Source organism: Lampris incognitus, chromosome 9 (assembly GCF_029633865.1).
Source record: "Lampris incognitus isolate fLamInc1 chromosome 9, fLamInc1.hap2, whole genome shotgun sequence".
Classification (NCBI taxonomy): Eukaryota; Metazoa; Chordata; class Actinopteri; order Lampriformes; family Lampridae; genus Lampris; species Lampris incognitus.
Window position 1 is genome coordinate 40,566,703 of NC_079219.1, and position 20,683 is coordinate 40,587,385.

A 20,683-nucleotide genomic window follows, 5' to 3' on the forward strand; every position below is an offset into this window, starting at 1 on the left:
AAGGTCATCTACCTGCGGTATTGGATGTTGCTCCAGCGAGGAAACAGTGTTCACGGTGAGTTTGTAATCTCCACATAATCTCACGGTTCCCCCAGGCTTCAAGATTGACACAAATGGGGCTGCCCATTCTGAATATTTCACTGGAGTGATTATGCCTTCTTTCAACAGTCTGTCTATTTCTTCATCTACTTTTGTTCGCATGGCGTAGGGGACATATCTGGGACAAAAGAATTGTGAGACCGAGTTGTCTTTCACATGGATGGTAGCCTTGATACCTTTAATTGTGCTAAACTCCTCTTTGAACACATCCTCATGTTTGCTTAACACCTGCTGTAGTGTTATTTTCTCTGCTCTGATGTGTTGCACTTGACATGCTTTGTGTCGGTCTTTGATTTCTCTCCATCTTAGATGTATCTCCTCCAGCCAGCTTTGTCCGAGTAAGGTGGGGCCATTCCCTTTGACCACAACGATGGGCAGTTTAGCGCTTTGCTGCTTGTATTTAACACGGACAAGTGCTGCTCCAATCACCTTAACAGGGTCCCCTGTATAAGTCTCCAACTTGATTTTGACTGACCTCATCTGAGAAGTTTCTGTCTTTCCACATTATTTTGAATGTTTTTCTCATTCATTACTGTGAGACTGCAGCCGGTATCTATCTCAAAAGTAACACTTTTCCCATTTAGTTTCATCTTAACAGTATATGGGTCTACATTTCTCAGGTGCACTTCACTCATAAGTCCCAATTTGAACTTCATGTCCTTCAGTGTGAATGTGCCCTCTTCTGAGCTATCAGTGTTACTGTCATCATGCTTCTCTTGCACTTTATGGGAACGGTAGTTTGAACTCCGCCCTTTATCTCTCTTTACATCGGCTGCATTTTTATTTCATTTATTCTGGGTATTCTTGTTACGGCAAGCTTTAGCAACGTGTCCTATTTTCCCACAAGCATGACATTTGTCTTGTTTAAACTTACATTCTGATGCAGTATGTTGTCCTTTTTAACGGCAGCACTCCCTCGTAGCTCCCTTGAACGCACCAGCCTCGTGCGAGCCTTTGCTTACATTGAAGCACTTTGCCGTTGCACTGGGATTTTGCAGATCATGGGCATTTTTGTTTGCGGTCTCCGCTGCTACGGCAATTGACAAGGCTTTATCAAATGTCAAATCCGCTTCTGTCAGGAGCCGTCTTTGAATCCGGTCATCATTAATCCCACAGACGATAATGTCTCTCAACATCTGCTGTAAAGTGTCACCGTAGTTACAATCCTGCGCCAGCCGACGCAGCTCTGCCACATACTCCATTACTGATTCATTAGACTTGCGATTTCGGGAATCAAACTTGTACCTTTGCACAAGTTCACTCGGCTTTGAGTCAAAGTGCTTTTTCAGCAGCACTATAAGTTGCTGGTAGATTTTGTCCTTCGGCTTGTCTGGGCTGAGAAGGTTCCTCATCAAGCTGTATGTTGATTCTCCGACGACTCATAACGAGTATAGCTCTCTGCCTATCTCCATCGTCAATGGCATTGGCCGCAAAAAAAACTGATCCAGTATTTCACAATACTCTTCCCAAGTTTGATTTTTGGAATCAAACGCTGCGAACGTGCCAATGGTAGCCATTTCTTGACTATTTCTCTCTTCGCCTTTGTTAGCCGAAAACAATCCTCTTCACCTTGCTAGCTTTAGCATTAGCAACTGTTAACCAACCTGACCCGTCGCGCTGCCGTCTGCTTTGTCATCCAAACCGGCATCGGTGTCCTCTTCAAAAGCCTTTTTCCTCACCGCCAAAAGATGTTGTATCTTATGAAGAATGGCTTGTCCACAGCATATCGAACTTCGTTTCAACATTTTACTGACTTGAAAGTGTGGCACCATTACACGTTACGTTCACATTTCTAACGTTGTATCAACACCGAACTACCGGACGCCGACTCCGGTAACTCCTCTTCTACGGTTACAGAACATACACTCTGAAAAGCATAACAAGATCGCCGCCTAGTGGACTCTTCAGTAATAACCCATTACTGTATAACAGGATTAACCAAGATACGTATGATTATGTATTATTTAGTACTCTTCTTAGCCATTAGCAGGTAGGTATTTTTCATTAGGAAATTACAGTATAAACGCTTGGATACCACATCGACCTTATGTTCCAACATGGTGTTTGTTATGGCCAATCAATGACTTGCACAGAAGTCCAATAACAAGGCACGCTCCTCCAGGTCTCTCCATCGTTGCCCACGTGAGCGTTGAAGTCCCCCAGCACAACTATAGGGTCCCGAGGCGGAGCCCTATCCATCCAGGACACCACCCAGAGACTCCAAGAAGGCCGGATACGCCAAACTACGATTCGGTGCATAAGCATACACAACAGGCAGAGCCCCCCCCCCCCCCCCCCAGCGACTCGCAGTCGTATAGAGGCGACCCTCTCATTCCCTGGGGAGAACTCCAACACGGCGGCGCTCACCTGGGGACTTGTGAGTGTCCCCACACCCAAAAAATAGTATTACAGTTGCTAAAACGTTAATTTTGGTGTCAGTCGTTTTCTAACAGACACGCTAACATATGCAATGCATTAATATATCAATTGGTTATTTATCTTGAAAGAATATAGAGTTTAAAAACCGGCCGTCAATTTGACCACCCATGGTCATTTTAGGTAGGAGTGAAATCCCGGTCGTTCTAGTGTTTAAAGCTGTTGACCACGTGGTCATCTTGGTTTCTTGCATCCCAAAGTCTTCTTCCCAACATTTACTCCTTATGCTAAAATACAAACTTATAGATGATTAATATCAAGTTGCTGCAGGGGAGGTAAAAAAACCTTGGCATAGACACAAGGATAATGCAAACTCACCACACTGGAATGCACATGTCTGAAAAAATATATAAGTGAAGTCACAAGCAAAAAACAACACACTCAAACAAAGGCATATGTGTCTCCATGCATGCTCACCGGCACAGGGTTGTGAGCTGCAGGGCCGGCCTTCCTCCACGACACCTTCACACAGGTACGAGTCCTCCGGGGATGACTGACAGGTCCGGCTGCGTGTTTGAGCCCCTCCTCCACAGTCGCTGCTGCACTCCGACCACCGACCCCACACCCCCCAGCCACCACCTGCACAACACACGCACACACACACACACACACACACACACACACTCACGCACGCACGCACGCACGCACGCACACACACACACACACACACACACACACACACACACACACACACACACACACACACACACACACACACACACACCGGTGGCGTTAGCACCCTTCCCCCTGCACAGCAAGCCGTTACAACAGAGGTGTGATAAAACGCCACTGTCATCCCCAGTCCCAGTCCAGCCGTGGTGATTTAACGCGGTCCATTAAGATGTGTGGCGATATGAAGAGAGCAGGTAGGAGACAGGCGCTCTCTGTGTCCTGCATGTTCATGAATGTTTAATGGCCCAGACAGATGCCTTTCAGCCCCGCGGGCAACGACAAATATGTATTAATCTGCATGAATAGAACATGAAGCTGGCCAGCGTCCAGGCACACATTTTTAATTACTCGCAAATCAATTTCCTCAGGGCGAGAGGATCTGCAACTGCAGAGCTCTTGATTCAGTCAAAAGAGCAGGAGATGGCTGGGAACGATACACACTGCATGCTTAGCGACGACCGTGTCGCCTCCGACGTCACTGTGACGTGCCCAACGCACGGACAGGACACGCACTGCAACGCAAAACAAATACCTCAACATTTCTGAATTAGCTCCACGTGTTCTGGGATGAAATTAGCATGCCGCGGTGCTCAAAGTCAATATATTTCATTTGACAGCTGACTGGACGAGACCCAGTCGTTTTACTCCTGGCTGTGAATTTGAACTACCTTGTGTTTTGGTTTCTACACAAATCCCCACACAACACGCTTGTCTATGAGGTAATTTACCACCATTTAGGCCTGCAAAATAAAAATAACTGAGCAAAAATAACTCCTTGGTGTATAATGGCGGTGAGAGACAGTCAGAACATGACAAGCCAGATCACTCATCGTGACTCATTTCACTGTTTGAGGCACAACAGGACAACAAGGATGATGCAGCAGAAACATCTCTGGTACTTTCATCAGCCTGTGTAATTATGTTGACCTAATCTGACTCGTGGATACAGACAGAGATGAAGTGCAGTTTGGACCAGAGAAAGGAAGCTGCCTTCAGATGAAGGCTCTGGCAGGAGGAGAGGAAACGGGGAGGGTTTCATCTGGAGATAAGATCCATCCCTCTGAAGAAAAGACCAGAACGTTCCTATGCAGTAATCACACTGGAGAAAAGCTCTCTCTCTCTCTCTCTCTCTCTCTCTCTCTCTCTCTCTCTCTCTCTCTCTCTCTCTCTCTCTCTCTCTCTCTCTCTCTCTCTCTCTCTCTCTCTCTCTCTCTCTCTCTGTCTCCCTGAATATGTGTCCTGATGTCCTGAGATATTCAGCACTTCCCTCCATAGTGGGTCAGAGGTCATGTCATGCTGTCATCCTCACTCATATCCTCTCTCTTCTGTCTCTTAAATCCCCATACAGGGTCAACCCTGGCTTCCTGTTACACATTATATATTATATATTACACACTACATGTCTTCTGATTTGTTCAATTAAAACCTTAAATATACCATAATTCTATTATTGTATCTACCGTGTGTGCATTGTGTGGACATTTCAAAATGTGTGTGTGTGTGTGTGTGTGTGTGTGTGTGTGTGTGTGTGTGTGTGTGTGTGTGTGTGTGTGTGTGTGTGTGTGTGTGTGTGTGTGTGTGTGTGTGTGTGTGTGTGTTGTTTTTCATAGTGAACTTGGTGAAAGTCACCTTCCAGTCCTATTTGGAGCTGTGGTGTGACTGGACGGGCGTCTCCCATTACACGTCTGCCTTCTGTCTCACTGTGAAGTCATGAGTAGTAAGCAGACCCTCAACCTCCCAACACTCACCTCCTCACAATCAATACAGCCACTGTAACCCCAGCTCAAGGAGGGGGTTTGTTTTTTATTGCATGAGTACATGAGTTTGTGTGAGTTCATCTGCGTGTGTGTGTGTGTGTGTGTGTGTGTGTTTGTGTGTGCGTGCGTGTGTGTGTGTGTTTGTGTGTGTGCGTGTGTGCGTGCGTGTGCGTGCGTGTGCTCGTGCGTGTGTGTTGTGTGTGTGTTGGCAGCTGGCGGAAACAACAGAACGTTCAGAGGGGAAGCGGGTTTAAGATACACAATGGCTGTCATGCAGAAGGGTCATCAAAGTGCAGGGGAAGGGAGGAGTAAAAGGCAGATAGAGGAAGAAAGACCAGACATTAAAGAGGACGGGAATGAATGCTTAGTGTTGACGCAAATGGCTGAATGAAGGATGAGCGAGAGAGAAGGAGGTGTCATCACATGGTTAGTGCTGACACCCAGAGGACAAAACCAGTCCACTGCATGCTGCAGATAACAGGTGGAGAAAGGAGCGAGGATGGAGCGAGGATGGAGACAGGGTGGAGACAGGGAGACCGAAATAAAGAAATAGCACACACACACACACACAAAAAGTAAATTGAAAAGAATGCAAGAAGTTCACAAAAGCTTTTTACTTGCAGGGTGTTTACAATAAATAAATACATAAATAAACAAATAAATAAATACATCTATTATGGCCGTCTTTTTACGCTTGACTATATATATATGTTTCTAACTATGGGAAGATGACTGGAAAACATATATTTTGTCAAAATTAAAATATTGAAATCATGAAATGGAAAAACAGAGATGCTTTCCTTCCTCAACCGCAGTTTTCCCCTTACCACTTATTAACGCTTTCCTCTCTTTCCTTCTCTTTTTATGCCCCCCGCCTTCTCCACTCATGTGGACTATGTGTTGTGTTGGTCTAACCCATGGCCTGCAGTCTGTGTTCTTTTCTTGATACATATTTCAGTTCCTCACATCCAAATCAGTCTTTCTGTCTGAGTAGGAAGCTGTTCTTCTCTGTTCTCATGGTCCTCACCTCACCACATTTGAACATGCCACCATGTTTCCCCACATCCAAGCACATCAAACCCCACCATACTCTCCCCACATCAAACCCCATCAAACCCCACCATGCTTACCCCACATCCAAGCACATCAAACCCCATCATGCTTACCCCACATCAAACCCCATGAATCCCCACCATACTCTCCCCACATCCAAGCACATCAAACCCCACCATACTCTCCCCACATCCAAGCACATCAAACCCCACCATACTCGCCCCACATCAAACCCCATCAAACCCCACCATGCATTCCCCACATCAAACCCCATCAAACCCCACCATGCTTACCCCACATCAAACCCCATCAAACTCCACCATGCATTCCCCACATCATACCCCACCATGCTTACCCCACATCAAACCCCATCAAACCCCATCAAACCCCACCATGCATTCCCCACATCAAACCCCATCAAACCCCACCATGCTTACCCCACATCAAACCCCATCAAACCCCACCATGCTTACCCCACATCAAACCCCATCAAACCACATCAACCCCCACCATGCTTACACCACATCAAACTGCTCCCACTCCACATTAACTAAACAGTAAACACTAACTATCACTTAAATAGTATGGCTATTATGTCCTATATTTTTTATTGTATTCTGCTTTATCTCGACTATGCATTATTTTATCATGTTGTCTAAGACATGTGGGATACAAATAAAGTTTATTATCAAAATTAATATTATTATTAATCATTTACTAATCCTGATCATCATTTACTTATATTAGCTAGTACCTTAACGAACCTTTAACCCCTTACTAAATGTTAACAAGATACATTTGTTAACAGTTTCTTAATGCTTAAGTGTTAATTAACTGTTAGTTAACGCTTATTACTGCATTAGTGTTAGTGTTAGTTAATATACCCTTATTGTGACGTGTTACCATTAAACTTTCAATAGCGACTTGAAAGCGACAGTAATCTTAATTTAATTTTTTGTCGATGACACCTTGGGTATGTATACACAGGTGAACGATGTGGAAAAAAATATATGGCTTGGCAAAACCAACGAGAAGGGGGATATGTCGTGCTTGCATCGATGGGAAGTTAAATTCTGATTTTATCACCGTTCCAACATAGTTATTCACAGGATTTCACTCAAGCGGGTCATTGTGTCTGGAAAATATTGCAATACCTCTTTAGCTAGTAATGTCAGCGATTACTCCCTGAGTCTCACAAAGCAGGACCGTGTTGGAACTCCTCCGTTGCCCCTTCTGCCCAAATTCATTGTCTTTAAATTCATATCATGCGGGCCACTCTTTGGTTTCAGGTGCAGGTCAGCCAACCAGACATTTCAATTCCAAAGATGGATGCCCCACTTCAGAGCGAGCGACAAGAAAAGGCTCAAAAGGTCCTCCACCATTGGGATCAGATTGTTTTCTCACTTTTTCTCCAACTTGACTGATAGAAATACGGATTTTCTTTTTTTCTTTTTTCTTCTTCCTTTCGAAGATACATCTATCTTCAGTTAGAAACAACTGCTGATAACATCATGAAGGCCTATGTGCATGGTTAGAAGATGCTGATGCAGTCACACAACTCCAGAAACCAGTCAACACAGGCAAAAACAGGCTTGTTTGCTTTTTCTAACAACTAATTTTGAAAATGTCAGCCACAGGCCCGTGATCTTTTGCTTGTGCCTTAGTTGACTCTTGCAATACAGAACAAAAAGAAGAGAGATTGAGAGAGGGAGAAAGTAGGACCTAGATCCACTTCTGTTTATCTGCTGTGACTCAATGCACTTTGACTTCAATCTGGGGTTATTTACAAGTTGTTTACCACTGCTCCCAATGTGGTGGGCATTCATCAAAGGGTTCCTATGGTAACTGCAAGGGCCTCAGTGTCTATTTCCTACATGGACTTGAGCAGATTCACCACCCCCTCAAGCCTCCCTCACAAGGCTGTGGAGACTTTAAACCATCCCCACTGTCCTGTGGTCTCTAGCGAGCTCTTTTTTAGGTTTGGCTCCCATTCTGTGATTCCCTAGCTCACAAATGACTCCCCCTGCTGCTGCGCTGCTTGCTCTCCCCCATCTCACCGTGAAACGCCGCAGAAAACTCAACTACTCAATACAATAAGCTGTTCGAGATGTAGACTGAATTGTATAGCATATTATGTATAATGATATCTCACACACACACACACACACACACACACACACACACACACACACACACACACACACACACACACACATCTCTGGCCAGAGCGATGTAGTTTGTTCTCCCCACGCGTTGTGACACTCTCATAGATCAGAAGCCCTTGTCTCCCCACACAGTGTAGGATGATGACTGCATTATTACTCAGAGGGAAAAAAACAAAAAACAGGGAGAGTGGTGGGAGAATGAGAGAGAAGACACACAAATACTTTTACACAAACTTGCAGATAGATGGATTGGAGGGTGGGGTTCAGGCCACATGCAGGGTTGCTGCAGGCTGGACCTGACTGTGGTGTGAGGATGTGGAGTGAAATATTTAGATCGGAAGTTTCTCTGGACATTTTGTGATCTGGGAGTATTACGATATTTAATGCACTGAAGTGTATTGGATGCGCCTGAATTAATGAACCTACAGTGGATACTGTGTAATTAATCATCATGCTATATTGGCCAAGACTGGTGCCAGCCCAAATGGGATGACACGACTCTGAAGCCATATTCTAGTTGAACAAGGTGTGAAGCAACAGAGGAAAACTTCATCAACCACACTCATACTACACATACTTAATACAGATGGGTTTTTTGTTTGTTTGTTTTTTTATTATTTTTTTTATTGTTTTATTTTGACTTAAAAAAGGGAAAAAATGCCCTGTCTTGTATCTAGGCCTATGTCTTTTTTCACATAATGGCAGACGGAGTACCCCTCTTCATTTCACTGCATGTTTTACTTTGTATTTCTGTGCATGTGACAAATAAAGTACTTGAACTTGAACTTGAACACACTCCCAAGGTGATTTATTTCAATTATATTTAGACTACCGTTTGTTCATTTCATAATCTACGTTCAACATTTTTGAAGTTTCTCTTAATCTAACTTTTGTAAACATGACGCAAGGCTGCTATATAAACACTCACATGGCTATGCAGTCAAAACCTTATTAAATCCTTCATACTCAACCTCTGAGGTCCTACAAGTTACTGTCACCTGGAAGGAAAAGACATGATAGATTGTAAGTGATAATTGAGTTGACATGTAAATCGCTTAAATTGAAAAGCAGAAAGCCAAAGTGTCAAAGATTTCCTTCTTGACACAGGACACTAGATACTATAAACCCTACCTAACAAGGAATAGCATTTTCGTACAAATCAGTTGTTTGCGATACCTCCTTGCAAGAGGACACCTTGTCAAATCCCTGCCCGAGCAGAACACTGCGTCATAACATATGTATATTTCTGCCATAACTTTTCACGACTTTCACTACCAAGGATCACACCATCAACACGATGGGTTTAAATTAGTTCTTAAAGAAAAACATATTTTAAGTGTGTAATTCTTACAGTTCTTCCATTTACTGACCGCATTGTGGGGACTCTTCGTAGGGAATCCGCTGTAGCACCCGGACTATGACAGACCCCCTTCAGGACCCTACACGTGCGAGGAAAGCGACAGAGAAATAGGTTGGGGAATGGGTACAGAATAACCGAATATGAGAGAGGAAGGGAAGGAGAGAGTTAGGTGGGTCTTTATAGGGATGTCAGACGTGGCTTGGGTTCAGGCGTAGTCCCGCTTCTGAAACTTGCTACATAAGCTTCAATTCACTAGCAAGGGCTACACGTCACCAAATATGCGTTTAAATGGTTAATTAAAGAAAAACGATTGATGTGCGTAGTTCTTGTTCTTCCGCTTGCTGACGGCGTTGTGCGGAAGCTTCGTAAGGAATCCGCCATAGAACCCAGGCAAAGACAGACCCCCATAACTTCCAGTTACTTAGGATAAGATTGAACGGATCTGAGACCTTTGCGATCTGCATGGATGTAGCGATGATAACTTTGGCCCATGGGTTGCATGAGGTGTTCTGCTATGCCGCTGCAGGACGCTGAAGCGGCGATTCCAATCCTGAAGGAGTATCTGGAGTAATGAACCAGAGAAATGCCAGACATCGAGAGTATGCCATGAAGTGATGGTGGAACTGGTATCGAGTAGCCACTTGTTTGTATTCAGTGATGAAAGGAGGGTCTGTAGATGTTATTCTCCCAGATTTCCAGAAGAGTAAGTAGTTTGCGAGAGTATCCAAAGGTTTTCAGTGGTGACATGTCTTTGAAACAAAATACAGGCGTAGGCTGACCAGGTTGATTAGTTTTGTTTCGCTTTAAGTAGAATACCAAGGTGTCATCTGAGAAATAAGATAAGTCTGAAGTGCAAGTATAACCCACTCTTGGGATACGCAATACTTTAGGTTCAGGAAGAGCTAAGGGCAGAGTGTAATAACCACACACACACAAATTAATCTGAACTGAACCTTTAGTGTGCTGGAAAATACAAATACAATTTACAATTACAATGAAAATAATAAACTGGGCCCTTAAAATAAAGAAATAGTCCTGAAGTGTGATTCCATACACTTCAATGAGTTAATGATTAGTCAGAGTTAATTGTCAGAGTGCACTCTGGGGTTTTGTTCAAAGGATACCAGTCTGGGTGACTGGCACAACTTGCCACACTGGATGGTAAGTAGAGTTGTCCTGCAGAGGTTCAGATCCGCTTCTTACTGCTACTCTGCGGCTCGCCATCTATCAGCTCTCAAATGACTTCTCAGGATTCCGATCATAACAAAATAACCTGACCTGTACATATAACACAGGTTCAGTTTCTTATATTTATCTTATCTATGCTGTACAACATTCAACAATCAACATGCAAAATAATACTGAGTGTATCACATTGGTGAAATAATAGATTCTAAAACATATTCTAAATTAATCCCAAATACTGGAATTATTTAGTTCTACAGCATGTATTTAATATACATGAACAATTTACAAACATTTCACATCAGGGTGTATAACATTCACATGATAACGACACAATGCTACATTAATAGCCTTATTGCTAGCGTACGGCGATTAGCCGAATAGCCCGATTGCTAGGCTGGTTTACCAAGACACGTGGGATGCGATAACCTCGTTAAAATGGCACTCTTCACAGCCCGTGGCTTGTGCTGTAAAACCGATTCAGTCAATTACCCACTTGAAAAGTGTTATGTTTTTATCTCTCAATTTTTATTTCTATTCTCTCACTAAGCTCACACACTTGCGAAGCAATTATCGCTTGATAAGCTTCTCGCAGCGTCCACGCCCTCGTCTCATGTGTCACTGCCCCTCTCTTCTCTATTCACACATAAATCATAACTATAATATGAAATAAAATAAAACATGAACTTAACACAAATTAATATTCATAACTTACATAGTTTTTAAATAAGTTTCTTTTTCTTTAACCCATTATTTCTGGCTGGGTTACACAAGCGTGGTGGCGTGGCTCGAAGTGAATGGTTGGGCGGTGAATTTGGAGCATCTGAGGTAAGAATATGGCTTCAATAGTGCGAACAACATGATGAGTGCCGTATCCAGAGCAGATGGTGTGGATGCAGACTGATGGCAAGTCAGCAGTAACAAGAAGGTGGTGAGGAGTTTTAACTGGCTCTTGATGTAGGAGTCCTTTGAGGAGTGACGTTATCTGAGGATGACTAAAGGCCATGCCCGGACTGCCAGTTATAACTTTGGAGAAGAAGCTGTTGGTGCTTAGGTAAACTTTAATGGTATGTGTTTTAATAGCAATCACGGAATGGGCGTAGGTAATGAAACAAGTCAAGCTGACAAGATCAAACGATGTGAGGGTTATGTTATATTGGTCATGAAAGTAATAGAAACATTTCCAAGCTGTCCAGTAGGATGAGAGGGTTGATGGTGGTAGGCTGTTGATGATGGATTTCTGGGAGTCAGCAATCAGAGGTATTAGCGCAGGATTTACAAGTTGAATTTCAGTGCTGAATATGGAAGAACCGGTGTTGGGCTCGTAACTGCATGAAGGGCAAACCTTCTGAACTTCTGAAATGAAAAACGAGAAAGAAAATCAGAGACGACATTTGAGTGACTGGGAACATGAGCTGCGCGGGGAACATATCGGTGTGTGATGGATTGCCAGATTAGGTTGCACATGAACGGCATGGTGGATGGGGAGTTGTAGCGTCCTTTGTTATGGCTACAACTGTGAGGTTGTCTGTGTATATAATGCAGGACTAGCTGGACCATTCATGGCCCCACAGCTGCGGCTATAATGGGGTAGATTTTGAAGCGAGCACAGGAAGTGACTTGGCATTAATTTGCGATCTCTGGGAAGTGGGAACAATCTTCCAGTGTAGAAACCCCAAAAACTGACAGAAGGAGCAGCATCAGCGTACAGATTGACGTCATGTGGGTGAGTCAATTGTTTATGGTAGAAAAAGGTGATTCTGTTCCAATAGACCACCGGAACACTTCCGGGTACCTTGACAACAGGACGCCAGGAGAGGGGGATAGAAAACCCAAGCCGCCAAGCCGCACTGTATTAGATACGCAGCCTAGCCGTAGCTATGATGCCCAAAAGTTGCTGTGTGGTGGACAGTACTGTTAACAAGAAAAACAACCCAAATATTCGTTTTTTTGTATTGCCTAAAAGGCAGAAGGAGGGAGAAAAACGATTGAAACGGCTCCAGGCGATTAGAAGGAAAGACAAGGATGGACAACTTTGGGATCCTGACAGCAAACATGTTTACGTCTGCGGTCTGCACTTCATCACTGGTGGTAATGTTAGCTAGTTTAACCAGCTAATAATAGGTTGCGTCTATTCTACATTTTATAATCACCAAAATGTCAAGAGCCGGTGGCTATATGGAATTCCACAGTTAGCTAAACCTGTCTGAATGGGATCACATTCTTCAAAACCCATATGTATTTTTATCCATTAAAAATCATAAAATGGTCCCTCTCCCCTGAATATTTGGTCACATGCTCAATTTTGTTTATCTTTCCTAGAAACAAGGGGTAACTACCCCGGTCTCCCTTACCCAGTTAAAATACAAACATTGTTATCACATTATTATTTCATCCTTATTGAGTAGTATATCATGCATCATTGTATGCAGTCATGTGTAATCCAGTAAAAAGTAATAATTGAATAAAATGCAAACATTTGTTGAAAATGTAGCCTAGTTCCTATGTCTTTTCCCCATGGCTGCTCTAGGTCATGATGTGTGATTTAATTTTTGCCTTTTATCATTTCAGGCTGTAATGCAAAGGACCCCATGCACCCGGACTACTGTCCCTTGAAAGGACACTGACCACCGATACTGCGAATTTTTCGCAAATATCGGTTCTTGTCCGCAGCAGCCAACGTAGCGACATAGTTAGCCATTTAAACCGTGTTCAAACTTGCCGGCTTCTATCCCCCTCTAGCTCCCCCCGCTCTAACGTTCGAACGCGGAAGTGCAGTGGTCTATTGGCAAGACGGTTGAGCTACAGATGGAGTTTGGCACAGCTTGAACTGTCCAGGGAGATGGAAGTCAAGAGTGATGTGATGGAGGAAGCGATAGACAGCAAGTGAGAAATAAAGGAGAATGATGGAGAATGATGCACGGGGCAAAGTTGAGGTGGCCTAGGAGGGTGAGAAGTTGATGTTTGGTGCGGCACGGGACGAGGAGGAAGTTGGAAATCAGAAGGCTGATTAGGTTAGCATTTTGACTGGGAACGAAACATGAAACAGATTTGTGTAAAGAGTGATCCTGAGATACTCAAGGGATGTGGACGGGCCCTCTGTTTTCTCTGCAGACAGTGGAACCCCGAGGTCGAAGAAAACTGAAGTCAGTGACCAGACTAAAAGCAGGTGGTGATGAGGGAGGGGAAATGATGAGGACATCTTCCAAGAGATAAACGAGGACTGAAATCATGTTGTTGATAGACAGCATCCAGCAGAGTGCTTCTGACATGGTGTCAAAAAGTTAAGGGCTGCTTGCAACCGAAGGTGAGCCTAACAGCTAACTAACATGCATCTCGCCAGTGGACGCCGAAGAATCGCCAGAAGCCAGGGTGGATAGGCAGAACTTTGAAAGCACCAGTGATTTCCACTTTTGAGATCTGTGACCCTTTCCCAGTGGGTTTGATGAGAGCGATGGCATGGTTAATGGTGGCGTAGTGGAGGGAGAAGTCTTTGTTGTAATACAGTAATTTCACAATGGGTGTCGCTAATGCGCTGTACTGTCCTCTAGTGACTGGCTGTAGTTCCGGTTTGACTTTTCTGAATAAACACGTGAAAAAGCAATATGTTATGGGCCCAGAACGTCGCTAAAAGGCTGTTTTACACTGAGTTTTGTGTGAGATAAACGGTGTTGTGGAAGATAAGCTGTTTATTGACAAGCTGAGCGGACCAGAGAACTGGGCAAAGTGGAAATTTCAGATGGAACATTTGCTGAAAGCGAAAAGACTATGGGGCGTGCTAATGGAAATGGATATCCTAGCCGCAGATACTAAAATACGCACAAGCTGAATTCACGAAACGGAGAGAGAAGGCATTCTCTGTGTTAGTGCTGAATGTAAGTACACCCCAGTTGCACCTGATAACAAGCTGCCAGACTCCAAAAGAGGCGTGGAACATGCTGAAAGGACATTTTGAGAGAGAAGCTTTCGCAAATCAACTGTTCCTGAAGGAAAATTATTTCAGACGTGAAATGAAGGAAGGAGAAAGTTCAAATTAACATTTAAAACAAATGAAGGAACTGACTGATCAGCTAGGAGCAATAGGTTCTGTGATTGAAGAGGAAGACCAAATTATAACACTCTTGGGTAGTTTGCCACCAATCTATGCTACAATTGTGACTGCGCTAGAAACTAAGATTGACAAATTTGACACTGCAGTTTGTTCAGCAAGCATTAAAAAATTAAGAGCAAAAGCGAGTGAAAGCTAATGATAACTCCAGTGGTGCTACGTCAGGTGGTGCATCAGCCATGTCATCACAATTTTGTGGAGGTATGCAGGCAAACTCCAAGGCAGTGGGAGCTGAAAGACCAAGCACGTGAAGATGTTACAAATGTGGGAAAGAGGAACATATAAAGCGCGACTGTCCAAGTTGGAAAAATAAAAATAAAACCCACAAGGCTAAAAGCATGATGTGTGAAGATGCAGAAGATTCGTCTGAAAGTGCCTTTGTCGCTAAAGAGGCAAACCCGACTGAGAGGCCACAACAGGTTGAATGGTTGATTGATTCGGGAGCATCAAAGCACATGACATGTGATAAAGAAATTCTTCAAGACTACCATCAATTCTCAAAAGCACAGTCTGTGAAACTCGGTGACGGCAGGGTGGTTGATGCCCTAGGTCTAGGACTTGGCAATGTCAAAATGAAAATGACTTTCAAAGTAAGTGATGTAAAAAATGTCAAAATGTATGACATGCTGTATGTTCCAAAGCTATCTGGGAATCTATTCTCAGTGGGAGCTGCTGCCAGAAAAGGAAATTCGGTGCAGTTCAAGAAATATCGCTGCTACATACGTGGGAAAGATGGAACTCTTCAAGGAATGGGAACACAAAGATCTGACGGGCTGTATCAGCTGGACGTCGAAGGAAGTTCGCCTGTCTGTCATGGTGCATCAAGTGCATCAGTAGCAGCCAGCCTGTGGCACCAGCGCTTGGGTCACACCACCAAGCTGAAGGAACTAAAAGATCTGGTGAACGGAGTGGACTTCTCTGCAGTGAAAGAGGTTCCTTTCTATGAAGGATGTGTGGAAGGCAAGCTGTCTAGATAGCCATACAAGCCAGTTGGAGAAATCCGTTCCAAACGCAAGTTGCATCTGATCCATAGTGACGTCTGTGGTCCCATGCAGACTGAATCTATAGGTGGAGCAAAAATATTTTGTGACTTTTATCGATGATTACTCTAGATGCTGCAAGGTATAGTTTCTGAAACAGAAGAGTGAAGTCCTTAGCAAATTCAAGGAATTTGAGAAAACATTCTCCAATGAGTGTGGGCAGAACATCACGAGACTGAGAACAGACAATGGTGGTGAGTACACATCAAAGGAGTTTCAAGAATATTTGAAGGCTCAATGTATCCACCATGAGATGACTGTACCTCACTCACCACAGCAAAATGGTGTTGCAGAAAGAAAAAATAGGACATTAATTGAAGTAGTTAGAAGTATGCTGTCTCATGCTAAGTTGCCAAAGATGTACTGGGCAGAGGCTGTAGCAACCGCAGCTTACATACAGAACAGGCTGCCCACATCTGTCCTGAAGCAAGAGACATCCTACGAGAGATGGTGTGGCAAAAGCCGGACATGAGTCACATGAGAGTGTTTGGCTGTGTTGCTTATGCACATATCCCAGACATAGAGAGAAGAAAACTGGACAAGAAGGCAGTGAAGCTTCGTTTCATGGGATATGCAAACAATGCCAAAGGCTATCGCCTGGTTGATGAAGAGAAAAGGAGGATTCTAATTCGTCGTGATGTCATCTTTAATGAATTAGACTTCGACTGGAAACAAGAAGTGGAAGTGACCTGCCCAGAGAACGAGGTAACCATGAACACAGATGAGAGTGGAACACCAGATGACGAGGTCACTGTTGATGAAGCTGCTAGAGAAGGCGGCAGAATCAGAAGGGCTCCAAGGAGATATGGATATGATGAGTTTGCTGATATAATGACTACGATTCAAATCGCTTCGTTTGCTGATATAGTGACTACGATTTGAATCGTAGTCATTATATCAGCAAACTCATCATATCCATATCTCCTTGGAGCCCTTCTGATTCTGCCGCCTTCTCTCTCTTCTCTAACAGTCACTATTTGCTGATATAGTGACTGTTGATCATTATGCCAATGTGTGTAGAGCCAAGCACACTGAAAGAAGCAATGATGAGTACTAATGCAAATGAATGGCAGGAGGCTGCTGACTTGGAATATGAGTCGCTGCTGGAAAATGAGACGTGGGACTTAGTGGATTTACCAAGGCAAAGAAAGGCTATAGGATCAAGTTGGGTGTTCAAAATCAAGTATTATAGTGATGGGCGAGTGGAGAGATACAAGGGCAGACTCGTCGCCAAGGGTTACTCACAGTTGTATGGTGATTACTATGATGAAACTTGTTCACCCGTGGTACGATTCAGCTCAATTCGTACATTACTGTCCTTTGCCATATAGAAACAATCTACATGTGCACCAGATGGACGTAGTAACTGCGTTCCTTAATGGACACCTGGAAGAAGAAATCTACATGGAGCAACCAGAGGGATACATCAAACCAGGGCAGGAACACCTTGTGTGTAAACTGAAGAAATCAATCTATGGACTGAAGCAGTCTCCTCGCTGCTGGAGCAAGGCTTTCACGGAGTTCATGATGGAAATGTGATTTAAACAGAGCACATCAGACCCCTGTGTGTTTGTGAGATCAAGACAAGAGCTTGAGATACTCGCTGTTTATGTGGATGATCTGATTATGATTATGGAGTCGATTGCAAGCATGAACGAGTTGAAAATGGCTCTCAAGAAGCGCTACAAGATGAAGGACATGGGTGAGCTGTCCTATATCCTGGGCATCTCTGTTGTCCAAGACAAAGAAACGAACTGTGTCTTACTTCATCATAAGCATTAGATTGAAGCTATTCTTCAGAAAGATGGGCTGGATAATGCAAATCCTGTTGCAACGCCTGCTGATGCCATGCCAACGTCAAATTGAAAAAAAGGTATGGTGTCAGTAAGCCTGTGAACCAAAGTACCTATCAGGCCATGGTAGGAAGTCTGCCGTATGCTGCGATGGCCACACGACCAAACATAGCTCAAGCAGTGAGTGTTGTGTCAAAGTTCAACGCAAATCCAGACGCTGCACATCTGATTGCTGTGAAGAGAATACATCGATACTTGAAAGGTACAGTGAACCTTGCTCTCAAGTATGAGCGGTCAGAGTCTGGAACTTTGATCGGCTTCTCAGATGCTGACTGGGCCGGTGATCAGGATGACCACCGTTCAACAACCGGCAACATATTCTTACTGGGTGGAGGAGCAGTGAGCTGGCTCAGCAAGAAACAGGCAACAGTTGCACTTTAAACAGCAGAAGCCGAGTACGTCGCACTCAGTCAAGCTGCTCAAGAGGGTACCTGGCTGAGACGATTACTGAATGATCTCGGAATGGATGCTACGCACACAGTGATCCTGGAGGACAACCAAGGAGCCATTGCAATCGCGAAGAATCCAGTGGATCACTCAAGGACTAAACACATAGACATTCGCTACCACTACATCCGTGAATGTGTGCAGAATAGGCAAATAGAACTGCAATATTGCCCAACAAATGACATGAAGGCAGATATCTTGTCCAAGCCACTGACTAAACAGAAGTTTGAATATTTTAGGAGAGAGATTGGGCTTTTCCCTATGTAATTATGTTTACTGTAATAGGCACTGTTTTTTCAGTTGAAAATGGTAAGAAAGCTGTGAGCAAGGTAAAAGGAGTAAGAAAAGGAATCTTGCAAGTTTTTTTTCAGTTTAAATATTTATTATCTTGACATTATTTGTGAAGGAGAGCACGGCTCTTAGTAATATAATTTAGTGTGAAGTGCCTTAATGCCGTTGTAAAATTTAGTGGGAGTGTTGTAATACAGTAATTTGACAATGGGTGCCGCTAATGCGCTGTACTGTCTTCTAGTGTCTGCTTGTAGTTCCGGTTTGACTTTTCTGAATAAACACGTGAAAAAGCAATAGTCTTCACTCAGAATCGAAGAAGGACAGGAGACGAAAGAGTTAGAATGAGGAACGGGAGGATTAGTTGAAGACAATGCGAAGTTGATGGTTGCATGTTCGGCCGGAATGGGTTGAGAGGGAGACCGGATTTTGGTATGGAAGACATTTCGGCTGCAAATACTGTAGAGGAAAGCTGGGTGCCGGCATCCTGGTGCCGATGGCTCCAGGTGACATGAGCTGCAAGGACAGGTGAAGCTGGGAGACAGAAGATCCTGGCATCCCATTGTCAGGAACCCCGGCTAAACAAGCTGCTATGGTTGCTGGATGAGAGCAGCAGGGAGGGCAAGCATCCTGGTGCCAAATGTTCTAGCTAAAGCCAGCTGCTGTGGTTGCTGAACGCTGACAGCTTGGGGTTCAGGCAACCGGGAACCAGAACCCCTGAATAAGGCAAGCTGATGTGAGTGCTGATATGGAGCGACATCCTTGGTGCATGGTGGGGCTGCCTTTTATTTTTGTTATGGGAAAGATGATAGATGGGGCAGGTGATGCTGGTTTTGGAGCAATGGGTGCTGGTGGGGCTGCTGATGACAAGCGAGGGTATAAGCTGAAACTCTTGTTCAGGTTTGATCTAGCACAATGTTGGCAGGAATGGAGCACGAAGAGGCTGGGTGAGATGGAGCACCACATAGGGAGCCCCAGTATGTGGCTTCATTGCATTGTTGATGGTGGGCTGCAGCTTCAGAGGCAAAGTGGATATGATATTGATATACACTGTTGCCCCCATACGGAGGGCCAGATTAAGTATAATGGACATGTAATTGTCCAGTTTCTAATGGTGAGTGAGGAAATGTGAACAGACTATGTCTCTGAAGAGAGAGAAGGCATAAGCGAACTCTGTGGGTGTAAGCTCTCGCGAATGGGTTTGTGTTTCCCTTTCAGATGGAGGCTCCCTTCAAATTCTTCAAGATATCTATGAGCAAGTGGTTGATGAAGGGAAGCTAAGTAAAGAGTGCAATATCTATGCAATTACCGTTGATGGTTAGTTTACATGGATTGGTGGGAACTGGGGGCGGGTGTGAGACGAGAGCATTAAATTGGCGAACGGGATGATTAGCTGTAGACAGAGTGAAGTTGGTGTATGCATGCTGGGCTGGAATGGGCTGAGAAGGATGACCAGAGTAAAGAAAGTAAAGAGATTGCTGCTGCAAGTGCTGTGGAGGAAAGCTGGGTGCCAGCATCCCCCAAGCCGAAAGCTTCAGCTGACATGAGCTGCAGGGACTGGAGAAACTGGGAGACAGAAGAACCTGGCATCCAAGTGCAAGAAGCGCTGGCTAAAGCAAACTGATGTGAATGCTGGAAGAGGGCAGCAGGGGGAGCTGGCATCCTGGTGCCAGAAACTCCGGCTAAAGCGAACTGATGTGAATGCTGGAGGAGGTCAGTGGGGGGCGTTGGTATCCCAGTGCTAGATGCCCCAGCTGAGGCAGGTTGTTGCGGTAGCTGGAAGTAGATGGCAGGGGGATCTGGCATCCCGGTGCCAGGTTCCCCTGCTAAGACTGGTTGTTGTAATTACTGACGCTGGAAGGCAGGGGGCGCTGTGTCATTTGCACTGACTGATGCTGCTGGTGCTGGTGTTGAAAAGCCTGATGGAATTTGCAGGGCCCCTTGAGTGTTAGACACTCCATCTGAAGTGGATGATTGTGTTAAGTGTTAATGAGAGGTGGTTGTTGAAGCCCTGATGTTATTAGTTCTGGCTGATGCCCTTCTTTTTTTTTCTAGTGGTCACTCGCGATATTGGAGCGAAAAAGTCCCCATAGACCACAATTGTAAAATAAACGTAAACAAGAGATTAGCTGGGCGGGATACTAAATAGCAGAGACCGAGATGGAGCTTGGTGGACTCATTCACTTCCTGGGCTGCTTTTGGACTATGGAAGGCAGGGTC

General features: G+C 44.3%; 1 protein-coding gene across 1 annotated transcript in view; it reads right to left on the bottom strand.

Annotated features, from left to right (window-relative positions):
• Nucleotides 1-20,683, bottom strand: part of adgrb1a (adhesion G protein-coupled receptor B1a) — a 128,367-nt gene that overhangs the window by 91,449 nt on the left and 16,235 nt on the right. The window contains exon 2 of the mRNA XM_056286986.1: nt 2,953-3,114. Coding sequence (XP_056142961.1) covers nt 2,953-3,114 — 162 coding nt within the window. The remainder of the gene's footprint in view (nt 1-2,952; nt 3,115-20,683) is intronic.